The sequence below is a fragment of the Amblyraja radiata genome, chromosome 1 (genome assembly GCF_010909765.2).
Source record: "Amblyraja radiata isolate CabotCenter1 chromosome 1, sAmbRad1.1.pri, whole genome shotgun sequence".
NCBI lineage: Eukaryota > Metazoa > Chordata > Chondrichthyes > Rajiformes > Rajidae > Amblyraja > Amblyraja radiata.
In genome coordinates, this window is record NC_045956.1 from 128,842,709 (window position 1) to 128,861,532 (window position 18,824).

General features: G+C 43.6%; 1 protein-coding gene across 1 annotated transcript in view; it reads right to left on the reverse strand.

The window, feature by feature from the left end:
- The window catches only part of itga1 (integrin subunit alpha 1), a 220,360-nt gene that overhangs the window by 43,019 nt on the left and 158,517 nt on the right, over positions 1-18,824 (reverse strand). The window contains exons 20-24 of the mRNA XM_033030915.1: positions 16,868-16,953; positions 15,864-15,999; positions 4,826-4,906; positions 3,241-3,317; positions 1,175-1,264 (exon numbers count right to left, since the gene is read on the reverse strand). Coding sequence (XP_032886806.1) covers positions 1,175-1,264; positions 3,241-3,317; positions 4,826-4,906; positions 15,864-15,999; positions 16,868-16,953 — 470 coding nt within the window. The remainder of the gene's footprint in view (positions 1-1,174; positions 1,265-3,240; positions 3,318-4,825; positions 4,907-15,863; positions 16,000-16,867; positions 16,954-18,824) is intronic.

The following is an 18,824-nucleotide window of genomic DNA, read 5'->3' on the forward strand; positions in this document are numbered from 1 at the left end:
GTACGTCTTCCTGCGCCGTGATGCCCACCGGACTCCACTCCAGAGGCCGTACGAGGGTCCGTTCCGAGTGCTGGAACACGGGCAGTCGACTTTTGTCCTGGACATGGGGGGCCGGCCGGAGGCAGTGTCGATCGACCGGTTGAAGCCGGCACACCTGGACATTGACCAGCCGGTGCTGGTTGCCCAACCTCGGCCCCGAGGGCGCCCCCCTTCACGGCTCCCTCCGCCTGTCACTCCACCTGTCCTCCCGCCGGTCCCTCGTCCTGTCCCTCCACCTATGCCTCCGCAAGCCCCACGAGCGGCTAACTTCCGCACACGGGCCGGCCGGGTCGTTCGCCCGCCGGTGCGTTTCGTGCCTCTGGTTCTGGGGGGGGGTCCTGTGGCGGCTCCCAAGGGTCGGGCCACCTTAGTGTCGAACCCCTCGGCACAGGAGTGGTTCAGTCCGGAGGCGGCCCTTAGCCGGAGGCTTTAAAGGGTGGGGTTTGGGTGCCATCTCTCTCTCGTTTGGTCTTCCCTACAACCGGGAGGATCAGAATAAAAAGTGTCTCTCTCTAAACACGACTCCGTGCTTTATTCCAAGACACACGCTACAATGTGTTTAATCTGCCACTCTCATAAAGGAGATCAGCAGGGTCATTGACCATAGCCAGGTGGGACCAGTCACAGCTGCAACCAGTCAGCATATGGCAAAAGAATGTCTCCCCCAACAATGCAGTACAACTTCCTCAATCTTACGCCTCCACAACGTATGAGAAACAAGGAACCTGCAGATGCTGGTTTATACCTAAGATAGACATAAAGTGCTGGAGTAACTCAGTGGGTCAGGCAGTATTTCTGGAGAAAAAGGATGGATGATGTTTGCATTGTGTCCCTTCTTCAGAAGTCGGCAGAAGGGCCCCAAACCGAAAAGTCACCTATTCTTTTTCTCCAGAGATGCTGCCTGATCCGCCGAGTTCCGCCAACACTTTGTGTCTATCTTCCTCAAAGTATTAGTTACTTGATGATCACTCATGTTATACCAATATATAATAACTTTCACATTGTGCAAAATTTTTGAAAGGTCAAAACTTATTTTAAATGTACCACTCCATATCCGAGTACGAAATTATTTGCAGGTGGCAGTATTGATGTGCATATAGCTTGTTGTTTTTTTAAAGCAGTAAGGATGTGTTACCTTGAAAAGTGCAGCCCAGCTTGATATAATATTGGAATGGAGATGGTAACTTCATTGTCACTCATTGTTTCATTTAATTCACTGCTGTCGCTGAAATGTTAAACAGAATTGATATTTCATGGCATATTTTCACAGCATAATACTTTCAGCAAAGAATCACACCAACTTTCATTTGTTTTAATGCAATGCATTAGGTTAAAACATAACAAGGGGGTCATTATATACTTTTGAAAGGGTTGGTTACAATGAAAGAAAGACCATGACCTTTGATTTATCTTCTTTAATTTGTCACTTAATCCAGACACAGCTGTGAAAACGAATAAAGGCTCAGTCAGACTTGCATTGGTGCAACTCTTTAAAAAAAACCCTGTAGTCACTGCAATTTAGGGGGCGCTGACCTGTGCGCGGCTGCCCAGCTAGCAGCTGTCTGTCTTTTCATCTTTTTTTAAATTTTTAGTTAGTTAAAGTGTTTTTGTTTCTGGAGTTCTAGACTTTTTTATGTGGGGGGTGGGGGGGGGGGGGGGAAGGGGGAAACTACCTTTCAGGGTCCCTACCTGGTCGGAGAGCCAGCTTTTCTCCGGGCTGCAGCTTCGACCCGTCCTCGCGGCCTACCAGCGGGCCTGGAGCGGCATTTCCTGTTGGGGACCGCCCAGAACCACGGCTTCGGCAGCGGCACAGCGCTGGAGCGCTATCGTGGAGCGGGCGATGCCTTGTCCGGGTCGCCGCGCTGGAGCTGAAGACCGCCGGGAACAACATCGCGGAGCTGCGGGTCTGAGGAGCGGCCAGCTGCGGGCGGCGGCGCCGAACTGTACACCGGGAGCCTGGGATCTCGCGACGAGATCGCCAGTAGTGGAGCTCCAACCGGCGCGGCCTTGTTGGCTTTGGAAGCCACGGCCTCCAGTACGGAAGCGGCCGTTCCAGGTGTCCCAAGCCGCTGTGAGGATTCTCCCGGCGCCGGAGCACCATCACCCGGCGAGAACGGCCAGGAACATCGGGCCTCCGTAGAGGCAACTGTGAAGGCCTCAATTGGCTCGACTATGGGTGAACTGGGGTTGGGGACTGGACTTTGTGCCTTCCCTCATGGTGGGAGCCATTGTGGGGGGATGTTCTTTATGTTTAAATCTCTTATTAATGTTATGTCTGTATTCTTTCTTTATGTGCTGCATTGGCAAGAAGCATTTCACTACACCTAGGTGTATGTGACCAATAAATAACCTTTTTTTGATTTTGGGAGTGATCCAATGGAACCACTAGCAGTATGGCTGACTCAGCTCCAGCATATTGGGTTCACCCTTCGCCATTCTCTGTGCGGCGGCGTTTGCATTCTTCCTTCCTTTGTTCCCTGCCATGTCTAAAAGATGTATAATTGATTGATAAAGAATTGCCCATTGTAAATTGCTCCTGGTGGATCAATTGTAGAATCTGGAGAGAATTTAAGTAAATGTGGAAATAAAATGGGATTAGTGCAAACGGGCACTTGATGGTTATGATGGACTTGAATGGCCTATTTCCATGATATATGACTATGTTGAAACAGAGGATATTGGAAACACACAGACTGATCTGATGCGTATTGCCAACATTTGGTTCTATTGCATTGACCTTTGGTGTTTTATCTAATTTTACACAAATACATTTGACTGTAGTGAATTAAATATCGAGGGGGCATGCAGTGATTAAAATTTTCCCTAATATTTTCTTAAAATTGGATCATTTGCGACCTGTATGTTATTGTCGGCCTAAAATGCAACTTTCCATTGAAGTCTTTATTCTATTAAACCATTTGGACAGACACTTAAATAGACAAGGTTTAGAAGCATATGGTCCTAATGCTTCTAGGATCAGTGTAGCAAAAAGGTTAACATGGACGTGGTGGGCTTAAGGACTCCTTAGTGGGCTGAAGGGCTTGCTGTACATTTCAATGATTTTAGAACACTTTAAGCTGATTTATTGAACAAATAGTTTGCAAAATTAACATTGTGTGCTTTAATGTGGAGATTTCTATCCTCAGCTGCTTCATACTTGTTGCAGCAATTAAATTAGGTCTCTTCAAAATTCTTCTTTACCTTGTCGCCTCCAGGTGTATGTAAACATCACTAAGGAGATGAGTGGCATTGAATTCAAATTTCATCTTAAAGGAAATCTGAGAAAGAGAAAGTTAACATACAATAAAAAGGTCGTGTAATGGGCATTTATTCCAAATGTCTGAACAATTTTGATTATAAACTCATCTGTAAAATGCAATTCATTATTTTTTACAATTCTTTATATTTTTGCTTCTGGCCTTTGCTGTTCATGTGTTATGTAATTCCACTGTGTTTTGTTTCAGAAACAGTTCCCATTATCATCCGTCTTTGCTCTCAATATTCTAATTCTAACGTGATCAAGACTATTATATAAATAAGAATCTATTAAATTGTTCAATTAATTGATGTATTAATTGATACAATTAATTGAATCTTTTAATTGACACAGTACCAAGTTTTAACAATTTGTTATCAATCTCCTACAGATGAGAAAAAAAAGTTCTCAGAATTAAATCTGAATTCTGCAAACTAATGGGTCGGGATCCGAAATGTTGCATATCCATGTCCTCGTATTCTACGCAAGATTCCAGCATCTGCAGTTCCTTGTGTCTAAAATACTTCAGATGCTGGAAATCTGAAAGAGGAACAAAGATAAGTACAGAAGGGCAAAGCAGGACGAGCAGCATCTACCGAGAGAGAAAGACAATTACATTTTCTGATCAAAGGCCTTCCATTAGAACTGGGAAAAGGTAAAAACAAACAGTTTTTAAATTGCAGAGTTAAGGGCCTGTCCCACGAGCATGCGGCAAGTGCAACCTAACATGGTTGCTTGAGCCGTACGGCCTCTCGGGGCCGGTCCCACTTCGATCGCCGGAGCCGTATGGAGTTCTGCGGAGCTGGTTCCAACAACGCGCGGGGCTCCGAAAAACTGACACTGTCCAAAAATTCCGAGCGGCTACGGCCTGCCGGCCCGCAGCCGCATTGAGGTCGTACCCTGAAATCTCTCGATCTCTCTCACAATCTCTATCTCTATCTCACACAATCTCTATCTCTCACACAATCTTTATCTCTATCTCTATCTCTCACACACACAATCTCTATCTCTCACAATCTCTATCTCTCACAATCTCTATCTCTACCTCTCCCTCTCAAACTACCTCTCTCCCTCTCCCTCTCTCAATCTCTCTCTCACTCTCTCTCTCAATCTCTCTCTCATGACATTGTAGGTTAATTTAAAAATAAAAGAATAGTGATGTCTCAATTCTGACCTTAACGATGCATAAAACTTTTAATTAACTTTAAAAACTTTTAACCTATAAAAATAGCCTTCATAAATTTAGTAAAGTGTGGGCAAACTGGTGAATAAATGTTATCAGAGAACTAGTCAAAATGCTCTTGAACTATTCAAACCAATTGAAATCATAATTCAAATTGTCACCATTTTGTATGCAAGCCCAAGACAGACAGTACACAGTTATTCACTTCTCCCCGACAAGCGTGCAACAGAAGTGATTAACCATAATATTCCATGACATTAAGGATGCACACTTGTGCCCCTCCAAAAGCCAATAGATTTAAACTCCTCTGTATCCCCCTGCTCCAATTTCCAGATATACATTCTTACCTCAGCATCTGGTGTAATAAATGGATATCCAACTTTGCACGTTACATTGTTTGGTCCCAATGGTGTGCAATCATCATTTTGCTACAAGAGAGCGAGAGAGATATTTCATTATGTAAACAGAATAATTGTGTAATTATTTCAAGATAGCTGAATATCATTTAACCATATAGCTGCTGGTTTTTGTTCAGTTCATATTTTCTGTTCAGTTTGGCAGATTCATTTTGTTTTGCACTCAAGTTAGGTATTCTCTGTATACAAATTGCTCCTTAGCAAGATCCCATGAGATCTAACCTTCCAGAGCAGCCTACCATGCGGCACCTTGTCGAACGCCTTACTAAAGTCCATGTACACAACATCTACAGATCTGCCCTCATCTTGCTTAAATGTAGGCCGTTTTACCTGCCTCGGGAGTTTACTGTGGTTATCATCATGGCCATATACATCCCACCACAGGCTAATGCTAACCTAGCACTAGCACAGCTGCACTCGGCCATCAGTAAGCAGCAGGATGCTCACCCCGACGGTGCCTTCATTGTTGCAGGGGACTTTAACCAGGTCGACCTACGTGCCAGCATGTGCAGTGCCCTACCAGGGGCTCAAACACACTGGATAAAGTGTACACCAACATCAAGGACGCATACAGAGCTCTCCCCTGCCCATCCCTGGGGCAATCCGATCACCTCACTGTTTCTACTGCCTGCATACAAACCCCTCATCCGCAAGACCAAACCTGCAATAAGGACGGTCAAATTATGGCCCGAGGATGCCACTCTACAACTCCAGGACTGCTTTGATCGCATCGACTGGGACCTGTTTGCACAACAGGCTACAAGTGGTACAGAGGTAGGCTTGGAGGAGTACACATCCACTGTGCTCTCCTACATCAACTGCTGTGTGGAGACTGTCACAGTGGACAAGCAAATAAAGATGTTCCCAAACCGGAAACCCTGGATGAACAAGGAGGTTCAGGATCTGCTAAGGGCACGCAACAACGCCTTTAATTCCAGGGACACGTCTGCCTACAGTGCGGCCAGGTCGAACCTGAACAAAGGCATAAAAAAGGCCAAAGCCATCCACAGGCAAAGGGTAGAAGACCACTTCAATACCGCGGACACCAGAAGCATGTGGCAGGGTGTCAGGGACATCACTGACTACAAGAGCAGCCCCGCCTGCCCCCACGGTGATATCACACTGGCCAACGAACTGAACACCTTCTTTGCCCGGTTCGAAACTGGCAACACCACCAGGAGTGGAATAACCCCGGCCATGGCGGAGGGACAGGCCTTAACACTGAGCACTCAGGAGGTACAGTGCGCTCTGCGTAGGATCAATCCATGCAAGGCTGCAGGCCCAGATGGAGTCCAGGGAAGGGTACTAAAGGACTGTGCTGTACAGCTGGCGGAGGTATTCACGAGAATCTTCAATCTATCTCTAGCAACGGTCCCCAAGTGCCTGAAAACAGCCACCATAGTGCCGGTGCCGAAAAAGTCACCAACCTGAACGACTATCGCCCGGTTGCCCTAACTCCAATCCCAATGAAATGCTTCGAAAGGCTGGTCCTCTCCCATATCAAATCCAGCACCCCTGCCTCACTGGAATCTCATCAATTTGCATACAAGGCAAATAGATCAACCGAGGATGCCATCTCTCTGGCTCTTCACACTGTCCTGACTCACCTGGACAGACAGGGCACGTACGTGAGGATGCTCTTCGTTGACTATAGCTCAGCATTCAATACGGTCATCCCCACCAAGCTCACCACCAAACTCCACCAGCTAGGCCTCAGCTCGCCGATATGCGATTGGATCCTGAACTTTCTGACGGAGCGACCGCAGGCAGTGAGACTGGGCCCGCACCTGTCCTCCACTATCACCCTGAGCACCGGCACACCACAGGGCTGTGTACTAAGCCCCATGCTCTACTCCCTCTTCACTCACGACTGTGTTCCTGCATTCGACACCAACACCATCGTGAAGTTTGCAGACGACACAACAGTGATTGGGCTGATCACCAACGGTGATGAAACAAAATACAGAGCGAAGGTGCAGAAACTGGCGGACTGGTGCACACGCAACAACTTGTCACTAAACACCTCCAAGACCAAGGAGCTGATTATTGACTTCAGGAGGTTCCATAATGGAGAATACGCCCCAATCTCCATTTACGGGGAAAGTGTGGAGAGAGTGTCCAGCTTTAAGTTTCTGGGCACTCACATTTCAGAGGACCTCACATGATCCACCAACACCGCTGCGCTGGTCAAGAAGGCACAGCAACGACTGATCTTCCTGAGGACATTAAAGGTCTGCCCCAACAGCTGCTGACAACGTTCTACCGCTGCACCACAGAGAGCATATTAACGTATGGCATCTCTGTGTGGTATCTCAGCTGCACGGAGGCGGAGAGGAGAGCTCTTCAGCGTGTCGTCCACAGATCGCAGAGGATCACTGGGACAGAGCTACCAGCCTTGGAGGGCATCTACCACACATGGTGCCTCAGGAAGGCCGTCAGCATCCATAAAGACTCATCACACCCCTGTAATGGACTGTTTGAACTACCTCCCTCCGGCAGACGCTACAAGGCCTTCTACGCTCGTACCTCCAGACTCAGAAACAGCTTTATTCCAAGAGCTATAGCGGCTCTGAACCGGCCCTGCTCAGTGCCCCCATCCCCCCCTGGACTGTCTCCCTCGGATGGTCACGACACACAGCTTATTTATTTATTTTACTTTTCTTTTTCATCAGTTGGAGCTGCATACTAAATCTCGTTGCACTGACGTGCAATGACAATAAAATATATTATTATTATTATTATTATTATTATTATTATTATTATTATTATTATTATTATTATTATTATTATTATTATTATCAACCTTTATGGTCACGTCTTCAAAAAACTCAATCAGATTTGTGAGACACGACCTTCCACGTACAAAAACATGCTGACTATCCCGAATCAGCCCTTGCTCATCTAAATGCCTGCATATCCTATCCCTCAGAATGCTCTCCAGTAACTTACCAACTACAGATGTTAAGCTCACCAGCCTATAGTTCCCAACATTTTCTCTGTAGCCCTTGTCAAAAAGAGGTACAACATTTGCCGCCCTCCAATCCTCCGGCACGTCTCCTGTATTTAAGGACGACCCGTAAATTTCAACCAGGGCTCGCGCAATTTCCTCTCTAATTTCCCGCAATGTCCTCGAATATATCTGATCAGGCCCCAGAGATTTGTCTACCTTCAAACACAACAGTACCTTCAGTAGTTCCTCGACGGTAACCCTGACTGCTCTCATGACACTTCCAGTGACTGTTCCAATTTTCTCTGTCCTACCGTCTTTCTCCTTAGAAAATATCTTAATTCAAGCCAATTTTGAACCCAACTGGCTAGTTCAGCTTAGATTCCACGGGATCTAACTTTATGGGCAGGCCTACCATATGGCACCTTGTCAAAGGCATTGTTAAAATGAATATTGACAACATCCACTGCCAGTTGAGACCGGCCCCATGGTTTGCTCATCCTGCAACATGTGGGAGATCACGGATATGGTTGGTGTCCCTGGTGACTATGTTTGCAAGAAGTGTGTCCAGCTGCAGCTCCAGGCAGACCGCATTGAACAATTGGAGCTGCGGTTGGATTCATACTGGTGCATCCACGATGCTGAGAAAGTCGTGAATAGCACGTACAGTGAGTTGGACACACCGCAGGTAAAAGTTAAGCGTTCAGAAAGGGAACGGGTGGCCAATAGCCAGCGTAGCAGTAGGCAGGTAGTGCAGGAGTCCCCTGCGGTCATCTCCCTCCTAAACAGATATACCATTTTGGATACTGTTGGGGGAGATGGCTCATCAGGGGAAGGCAGCAGCAGCCAAGTTCATGGCACCGTGGGTGGCTCTGCGGCACAGGAGGGGGAGGAAAAACAGTTGAAGGGCTATAGTAATAGGGGATTCAATTGTAAGAGGAATAGATAGGTGTTTCTGCGGCCGAAAACGAGACTCCAGGGTGGTATGTTGCCTCATTGGTGCAAGGGTCAGGGATGTCTCTGAGCGGCTGCAGAACATTCTGGAGGGGGAGGGTGAACAGCCAGTTGTCGTGGTGCATATTGGCACCAACGATATCGGTAAAAAACAGGATGAGGACCCACAAGGTGAATTTAGGGAGCTAGGAGATAAACTTAAAAGTAGGACCTCAAAGGTAATAATTTCTGGATTACTACCAGTACCACGGGCCAGTCAGAGTAGAAATAGGAGGATATTGCAGATGAATACGTGGCTTGAAAAATGGTGCAAGGAGGAGGGATTCAAATTTCTAGGGCATTGGAACCAGTTCTTGGGGAGGTGGGACCAGTACAAACAGGACGGTCTGCACCTGGGCTGGAATGGAGCCAATGTCCTTGGGGGAGTGTTTGCTAGTGCTGTCGGGGAGGATTTAAACTAATGTGGCAGGAAGATGGGAGCATGAGCAGGGAGACAGAGGGGTGTAAAATGAGGGTAGAAGCAAAAGGTAGCAAGGTGAAAAGTAAAAGTGCCAGGCAGACAAATCCAGGGCAAAAATCAAAAAGGGCCACTTGTCAACATAATTGTATAAGAGGTAAGAGTGTTGTGAAAAGAAGCCTGAAGGCTTTGTGTCTCAATGCAAGAAGGATTCGTAATAAGGTGGATGAGTTGAATATGCAGATAGTTATGATATATAATATGATATAGTTGGGATCATGACTCCAGGGTGACCAAGGCTGGGAGCTGAACATCCAGGGATATTCAATATTCAGGAGGGATAAACAGAAAGGAAAAGGAGGTAGGGTAGCGTTGCTGGTTAGAGAGGAGATTAACGCAATAGAAAGGAAGGACATTAGCTTGGAGGATGTAGAATCGATATGGGTAGAGCTGCGAAACACTAAGGGGCAGAAAACACTAGTGGGAGTTGTGTACAGGCCACCTAAGAGTAGTAGTGGAGTTGGGGATGGCATCAAACAGTAAATAAGAAATGCGTATAACAAAGGTAAAACAGTCATAATGGGTGACTTCAATCTACATATAGATTGGGTGAATCAAATTGGCAGGGGTGCTGAGGAAGAGGATTTCTTGGAATGTATGTGGGATAGTTTTCTAAACCAACATGTAGAGGGACCAACGAGAGAGCAGGCTATTCTAGACTGGGTATTGAGTAATGAGGAAGGGTTAGTTATCAGTCTTGTTGTTTGTGGTCCCTTGGGCAAGAGTGACCATAATATGGTTGAGTTCTTCATTAGGATGGAGAGTGACATTGTTAATTCAGAAACAAGGGTTCTGAACTTAAAGAAAGGTAACTTTGAGGGTATAAGACATGAATTGGCCAAGATAGACTGGCAATTGATTCTTAAAGGGTTGATGGTGGATATGTAATGGAAGGCATTTAAAGACTGCATGGATGAACTACAATAATTGTTCATCCCAGTTTGGCAAAAGAATAAATCAAGGAAGGTAGTACATCCGTGGATAACAAGGGAAATCAGGGATAGTATCAAAACAATAGATGAAGCATACAAATAAGCCAGAAAAAGCAGCCTACCAGAGGACTGGGAGAAATTTAGAGTCCAGCAGAGGAGGACAAAGGGCTTAATTAGGAAAGGGAAAATAGATTATGAAAGAATACTGGCAGGGAACAAGGGCCATATCTAATTCTCTCTTAAATATAGCCAATGAACTGGCCTCAACTACCTTCTGTGGCAGGGAGTTCCAGAGATTCACCACTCTCTGTGTGAAAAATGTTTTTCTCATCTCGGTCCTAAAGGGAAAATAGATTATGAAAGAAAACTAGCTGGGAACATAAAAACTGACAGCAAAAGTTTTTTATAGATATGTGAAGAGAAAAAGATTAGTTAAAACAAATGTATGTCCCTTGCATTCAGAAACAGGCGAATTGATCATGGGGAACAAGGACATGGCAGACCTATTGAATAACTACTTTGGTTCTGTCTTCACTAAGGAAGACATAAATAATCTGCCGGAAATAGCAGGGGACCAGGGGTCAAATGAGATGGAGGAACTGAGTGAAATCCAGGTTAGTCGGGAAGTGGTGTTTGGTAAATTGAATGGATTAAAGGCCGATAAGTCCCCAGGGCCAGATAGGCTGCATCCCAGAGTACTTAAGGAAGTAGCCCCAGAAATAGTGGATGCATTAGTGATAATTTTTCAAAACTCTTTAGATTCTGGAGTAGTTCCTGAGGGTTGGAGGGTAGCTAATGTAACCCCATTTTTTAAAAAGGGAGGAAGAGAGAAAACGGGGAATTACAGACCAGTTAGTCTAACATCGGTAGTGGGGAAATTGCTAGAGTCAGTTATTAAAGATGGGATAGCAGCACATTTGGAAAGTGGTGAAATCATTGGACAAAGTCAGCATGGATTTATGAAAGGTAAATCATGTCTGACGAATCTTATAGAATTTTTCGAGGATGGAACTAGTAGAGTTGATGAGGGAGAACCAATGGTTGTGTTATATCTGTACTTTCAGAAGGCTTTCGACAAGGTCCCAAATAAGAGATTAGTATGCAAACTTAAAGCACATGGTATTGGGGGTTCAGTATCGATGAGAATAGAGAACTGGCTGGCAGACATGAAGTAAAGAGTAGGAGTAAACGGGTCCTTTTCAGAATGGCAGGCAGTGGCTAGTGGGGTACCGCAACATCTCCAAGTTTGCTGATGACACGAAGCTGGGGGGCAGTGCTAGCTGTGAGGAGGATGCTAGGAGGCTGCAAGGTGACTTGGATAGGTTGGGTGAGTGGGCAAATGCATGGCAGATGCAGTATAATGTGGATAAATGTGAGGTTATCCACTTTGGTGGCAAAAACAGGAAAGTAGACTATTATCTGAATGGTGGCCGATTAGTAAAAGGGGAGATGCAATGAGACCTGTGTGTCATGGTACACCAGTCATTGAAAGTAGGCATGCAGGTGCAGCAGGCAGTGATGAAAGCGAATGGTATGTTAGCATTCATAGCAAAAGGATTTGAGTATAGGAGCAGGGAGGTTCTACTGCAGTTGTACAGGGTCTTGCTGAGACCACACCTGGAGTATTGCGTACATTTTTGGTCTCCTAATCTGAGGAAAGACATTCTTGCCATAGAGGGAGAACAGAGAATGTTCACCAGACTGATTCCTGGGTTGTCTGGACTTTCATATGAAGAAAGACTGGACAGACTCGGCTTGTACTCGCTAGAATTTAGAAGATTGAGGGGGGATCTTACAGAAACTTACAAAATTCTTAAGGTGTTGGACAGGCTAGATGCAGGAAGATTTTTCCCGATGTTGGGGAAGTCCAGAACAAGGGGTGACAGTTTAAGGATAAGGGGGAACTCTTTTCGGACCGAGATGAGAAAAACATTTTTCACATAGAGAGTGGTGAATCTGTGGAATTCTCTGCCACAGAAGGTAGTTGAGCAGTTCATTGGCTATATTTAAGAGGGAGTTAGATGTGGCCCCTGTGGCTAAAGGGACCAGGGGATATGGAGAGAAGGCAGGTACAGGATACTGAGTTGGATGATCAGCCATGATCATATTGAATGGTGGTGCAGGCTCGAAGGGCCGAATGGCCTACCCCTGCACATATTTTCTATGTTTCTGTGCCCTTATTAATCCTCTTGGTGACATTTAAAAAAAAATCTGTCAGATTTGTTAAGACCAGACCTCCCATGCACAAAGCATGCTGACCATCCCTAATAAGTCTGTGCTTATCCAAATGCTGATAGATCCAGTCTCCAACAATCTTCACCATTGATGTTATGCTCACTGGCCTGTAATTCCCAGGCTTGTCCATGTTGCCTTCTTAAATAATGGTCACCCTCCAGTCTTCTGTAACTTCACCTGTGTCTAAAGATGATGCAAATGCTTCTGCATGGGGTTCTGCAGGTTTCTCTTTATCTTTTCACAAGGTCAGAGGATGTACTTGTTCAGGTCCTTGGGATTTTAATGTACTTTAAAACTGCCAATACTTCTTCCTGTTTGGTAGTTTGTTTATGAGCTCAGATATTCTTTTGCTATAGCTGTACAAGGCACTGGTGAGGCCACAGTTAGTGTATTGTGTTCAATTTGGGTCATCGCGCTATAGGAAGGATGTTGCTAGGCTGGAAGAAGAGCGGAGATGATTTATGAGCTCGTTGCCAGGACATGAGGGCCTGAGCTTTAGGTAGAGTTTGGGCATGCTCGGAGCATAGGATGATGAGTGGTGATCTTAGAGAGGTGTATAATATAATGAGGGGAATAAATGGAGTAGATGCACAGTCTTTTACCCAAGTAGGGGAATTAAGAACCAGAGGACATGGGTTTAAGTTGAGAGGGGAAATATTTAATAGGAATCAGAATGGGGAACATTTTCCACACAGAGGGTGATGGGTATATGGAATAAGGTGCCAGAGTTGGTCGTTGAGGCAGAGGTCGTTAACACCATTTAAAATACTTTTTCCAGGTATGTGGATGGGAAAGGTTTAAGAGGTATATGGGCTAAACACAGGCAGGTGGGACAAGGGTAGATGGGGCACCTAGATCATCATGGGCAAGCTGGGACAAAGAGCCTGTTTCCATGCTGTATCACTCTTTGACATCACAACCCCTATGCCTCAGTTCCCCTTAGCTTCCATGCTCTACTTCTCAACGAAAATGGGTGAGAAATATTCATTGAATATCAATCCCCTTCTCTTGTGGTTTTACACAAGACAACCATGCTGATCTTTGAGGGTAGTTAGTTTTTGCCAAGCCACTCTTTTGCTACTAATACACACACAGAACCACTAGATTGTATTGACTAGTTGCATCGTGGCCTGGTTTGGCAACTCGAACACCCGGGAATGAAGGAGTTTACAAAAAGTGGTGAACATTGCCCGGTCCATCTCCGGTACTGACCTCCCACCAATCAAAAGGTTCTATATGAGATGCAGTCTCAAAAAAGCAGCCTGCATCATCAAGGATCCACACTATCCTGACCATGCTCTCATTTCACTTCTGTCGTCGGGCAGTAGGTATAGGATACTACAAACACCAACTCCTGAAATTCTGAATATCTTACTGGCCAGACACCCCCACATCTTGATGGTCCCTATTCCTGGTTCTCTGATCCCCTGATGGTTAAAGCTTTTCTTCTCTCTGATTCCCTTTGGTCCAGATTCCCCAAATCTGATGCTCTCAACTCCCTCTGCTTTGTAATCCCAAGAGCTATCCCAATTTGCCCCCATCCTCCTGGTACAGATCCTTGATGAAAACCCTCTCCCTCTATCTCAGCTTCTACTTCTCCCTCAAACCCTTAGCCTTGGTCTCAGACACAAGTGGTTCATTTTCCATTGATGTTAAATGGAACAGCCATTCTTTAAAGTTCAAGGAATTAACATTACTGAAATATGCAGTGGGAATCCCATGTCCAATGATTTTGGTGCCATGATCAAATGCCCACCCTGCACCCCCATTTGAATTCACTAGGATTTCAAGTCCAATGAATTTAAATGGAGCATATAGAAGAATAAATGACACCAATGAATAAAAATTATGAAAAATAGCAAATGTTTCATTGTCAAATTTGAACTTATTTTTTCCCCGTGGACTACATGGACAGGCTACATTTCTGTTGGGACCCTTCTTCAAATTCAAACCGAATCAGAAATCGAACTGATTCAGTAGGGTCCCGGCTGAAAACGTCACCTATCTATGTTCTCTCAAAATGCTGACTGAGCTGCTGTTACTCCAGCCCTTTATGCTTTTTTTTTTTTGCACAAGATTCCATCAGCTGCAGTTTCCTGTGTCTTCTACTCATTTTGTCTTCTGTGGTTCAAGTTAATTCACTGTATTGAACTACAAACAAGTTGTTATCTTACTGTAACAGTTGCAGATTCAATGACACTGCAAAATTATAATTAAACATGAAGAACCTAACATTGTGTATTTTGTTAACCCCTTAAGGGCCTGCCCCACTGTACGAGGTAATTCAAGAGTTCTCCCGAGTTTTCCCCTTATTCGAACTCGGAGAATGTCCGTAGCGGGTCTGTAGGAGATTGTGGATGTCTCGTAGCGGCCCATACGAGTAAAAAGTAAACATTTTTTTCATCACGGGTATTTTTTTACTCGTGGACATTTTTCACAGTGTTGAAAAAACGTCACGAGTTTACCGGATTTCCCGAGTACCTACCGTTACTCGTACGAGCCGCTACGAAACATCATCGAACTCCTACAGACCCGCTACGGACATTCCCCGAGTTTGAATCAGGGGAAAACACGGGAGAACTCTTGAATTACCTTGTACAGTGGGACAGGCCCTTTAAATGTATCTGTGAAGTGAATTAGGGCATCCAGATTCCGTGAAAGGCTTGATACAGATTCAAGCCCTTCTTTACTTACATGAAATAGAATGGGTGCAGATGGTCAATGCCATCCTGTCCATGTTTATTTTAGCCTTGCACCTAACTGTCCCACATGTACAAATCTGGGAGTCATCTAATGTTATATGACCTTAATAATATTTTATGTTGAAATAGGTAGCCAAGATTATGTAATATTTTTGTTTCCATCCACTGTCAGAGAACTTACCAGTGGCTAATCAAATTGGATGAAGAGGCTTTCGAACGCGATTTTTTAAAGTTTATTTTAGTTTAGAGATACATCGAGAAAACAGGCCCTTCAGCCCACTGGGTCCGCGCCGACCAACAATCACCCCGTACACTCGCATTATCCTACACACTGGGGACAATTTACAATTTTTTCCGAAGCCAATTAACCTTCAAACCTGTACTTCTTGTAGTGTGGGAGGAAACCAGAGCACCTGTGGAAAAACCCATGTGGTCACAGGGAGAACGTACAAACGCCATACAGACAGCACCCGTAGTCAGGATCGAACCCGTGTCTCTGGCGCTGTAAAGCAGCAACTTTACCGCTACGCCACCATGCCACCCCATTCACAGAGGTAATTTCACCTTTGAGTGATGCTTTGAGTTAATATATATTAGTACACTATAACTCTTAACTAATAAAACTGCAAGTGGGATTTCTATGACAGTAGATTAAAAATATAACAATATGACTGTTCCTTACCTCCACTCCAGCAAAATAGATATTCTTAGAAAAGATCACTGCTATTCTTGAGTTGTAGGCATTTTCCTTTTGGTTTATTAATTTTATCACCAAATTGAATTTTTTCTGATTGATTTGCACAATGTAAGGATGCATCCTGGAAACATGAAGATTTAATTTGGATTAATGTTAATCAAAATGCTATTTTTATTTGATAATTTGAAACAAAGCTTAGGACATTGTGCTTAAAAATATTATCTGGTTTATGTTCAATGTAAGTAATTATAGCCAAATTATGATAATGGCCAAAAAACAACATTTATATTTGGATCTGGCTATTTGCCAGTAACAATAGAAAAGTACTCAAGAGTGAAGCTGAGGTTGAAGAAGCATTATTTAAAATGATACTAATCTGCTAGTTTAAACCCTAAAGATTGCAGGAGGATGGATAGATGAAAAGAAACAAAATTGTACACCTTTGCATCTTTGGAAATAACTGCAATAGTAAAAGGATGAGCGATGGAGCTTGATTGTCATAAACTGATTGTAGAAGATTGTTGAAGATGGAAATCAGTTAGTTCAGGAATAACAATAAAGTTCTGAAGAGTAACAGCTAAAAACACAATGGTATAGCAAAGATATGGAAATATTTTGGCATCAGTAAGAAATTAAAGGCTATAGTTAAACAGGAAAAAGTCCATTAAGCAGTAGGGATTTACATGTATCCTATCTATAAATTACTGCCCGAGAGAGTGGCTGACAGCATTCGATAAGTGTCCAGATGAACACTTCAATTACTTAGGCATAGGGGGCATCAAATGAAGTGCTAGGTAACAAGGTTAATACAGAAGGATGCCCACCGGACAGTGTAGAAAGTTGGATCAAAGGGCCTAATTCCATGCAATATAATTGCATGATTCTTTGAAAGATCATCAATGTGAAATCTTAATTCTGATTCTCCACAGACACAGTTTAACTATTGCGTATTCCAGCAACTTTTGATTCCATGTTGTAAATGTTATTACCTGTCACCCTTTATGTCTGCCTGGGCACGAAGCTTTAGGTCATTGATGCATTCTCCATCCTCTCCACAATCTTTTGTGAAAGGCACCTGGTGGAACACAGAACACAATAAAATGATCTCTTGCATGGTCAGGAAACTGGAAGACTTGTATATTTTCCAGTGGCACTTAGAAACAGTCATAGAGCTGTACTGCATCGAAACAACATTCCAACATCTACAGTCTCTTATCCTCCATATCATCCAGTCTACTTCATTGGTACCTCATCCATCATTCAATGTAATTGCATCCACCAACATTGTATTATGTCTACACCAACAAAATGCACAGCAGTTGTTTGCCCAAACTACTCCCAAGTCCACAACATCTCCCACCAAAAGGACAAGAGCTTCAGACATAAGAAAATACCACTATCTATTGGTCATACATTATCTTGACTTGTAAATGGTCCTGGATCTAATCCTGGAATATCCTCCTTAACAACACTGTGGGATTATCTTCACCAGACCGACAGCAGTAATTCAAGGAGATATCTCGCCACCACTTATCGATGAATAATAAATGCTAACTTTGCTGCTCACGTCACCAAAAATGAATTAACAAATAAAAACACCCGAGCACCAGGAAATTAATCCAGATCAATGATATATTGTATTCTGACCTTAATTACATTTTATTTAAGAGATTCTGTTGCCTTTGCAGGAGTCCCAGACAGATGGATAGGAAGGGTTTAGTTTAGAGGAATATTGGCCAAATGGGATTAGCCCAGAGTGCTAACTTGGTCAGCATGGACAAATCAGGCCAAATACCCTGTTTCCACCGGCCTATGTCTGTTCTTCTATTCTTATGAACTCAATGGAATGCAATGTTGTTCCCACTTGAAATTCCCACTTCACAGATAATCCTTGTCTCCTTGACAGTGGTAGGCCTGGCTTTCAGGTGACACAATAATACTTTTTTGTTTGGAATCATTTCCACGAATAAGTAAGCAACCCTTTGACATTTTATGTGTTTCATTTTTTAATCTGTGCTTTGGTTGCATAAAGGACAATTTAAGTTAACCACTAGATGGCAGCAACCTCCATTCACAACAATCTAACTAACAATGAAGATCGACACAAAAAGCTGGAGTAACTCAGCAGGACAGGCAGCATAAATGGAGAGAAGGAATGGGTGACATTTCGGGTCAAGACCCTTCTTCAGACAACGATCCCAGTTGTGAAGAAAGGAAAATTTTCATTTGTATATTTGAGCATGTCTGCTTCAAATGCAAAAAAGAACACTTACAAAATGTCGTAATGTGATAAAAGTTCCACCTGCAAAATATATTCAATCTGTTTCACTTGTAAAAGACAACACAGTTAACTAGCAAAATAACAGGAAAATTGTGGCCAATATTGAGGTTTCTATGCATTATCCATTGTATATTACTGGCATTTATGCTATATTGATAAATTCTTTATTTGAAAATATTAACATAATTCCATTGTAGAATAGGAGGAGACACTCAAGGGTGAAGCATGTTTATTTTACTTAATCCATTGAAATCCTTCTTAACATTTACTCACTAGTCGACAAAATAATGCCTCTAATCACGTCTTCCAACTTTGATAGGAAATGTAAAATACTACTGGAGCATTCTCAAAGAAATATGTCATTCAATAATTATGCCCGAGCTAATGTTATTGTACTGAAAATAACTTCACTTAACGCACCTTTTCAGTCAATAGTTCCACAGAAATAATATTGTGGGTTCATGGCCCTTATCCCCTGGCTCAAAAATATTTAAAAATATTCCAAAAGTATTAAAAAACATTCAAACTATGAAAAATTTAGGAAACTATAAATCTGAGGTGCTTAATAATATTCAAATAAACTCAATTCTGAAACAAAATTATGGGGAGAGAATCCAGAAATCAGGGGTGCAAAGGGACTTGGGAATGCTGGTGCAGGATTCCCA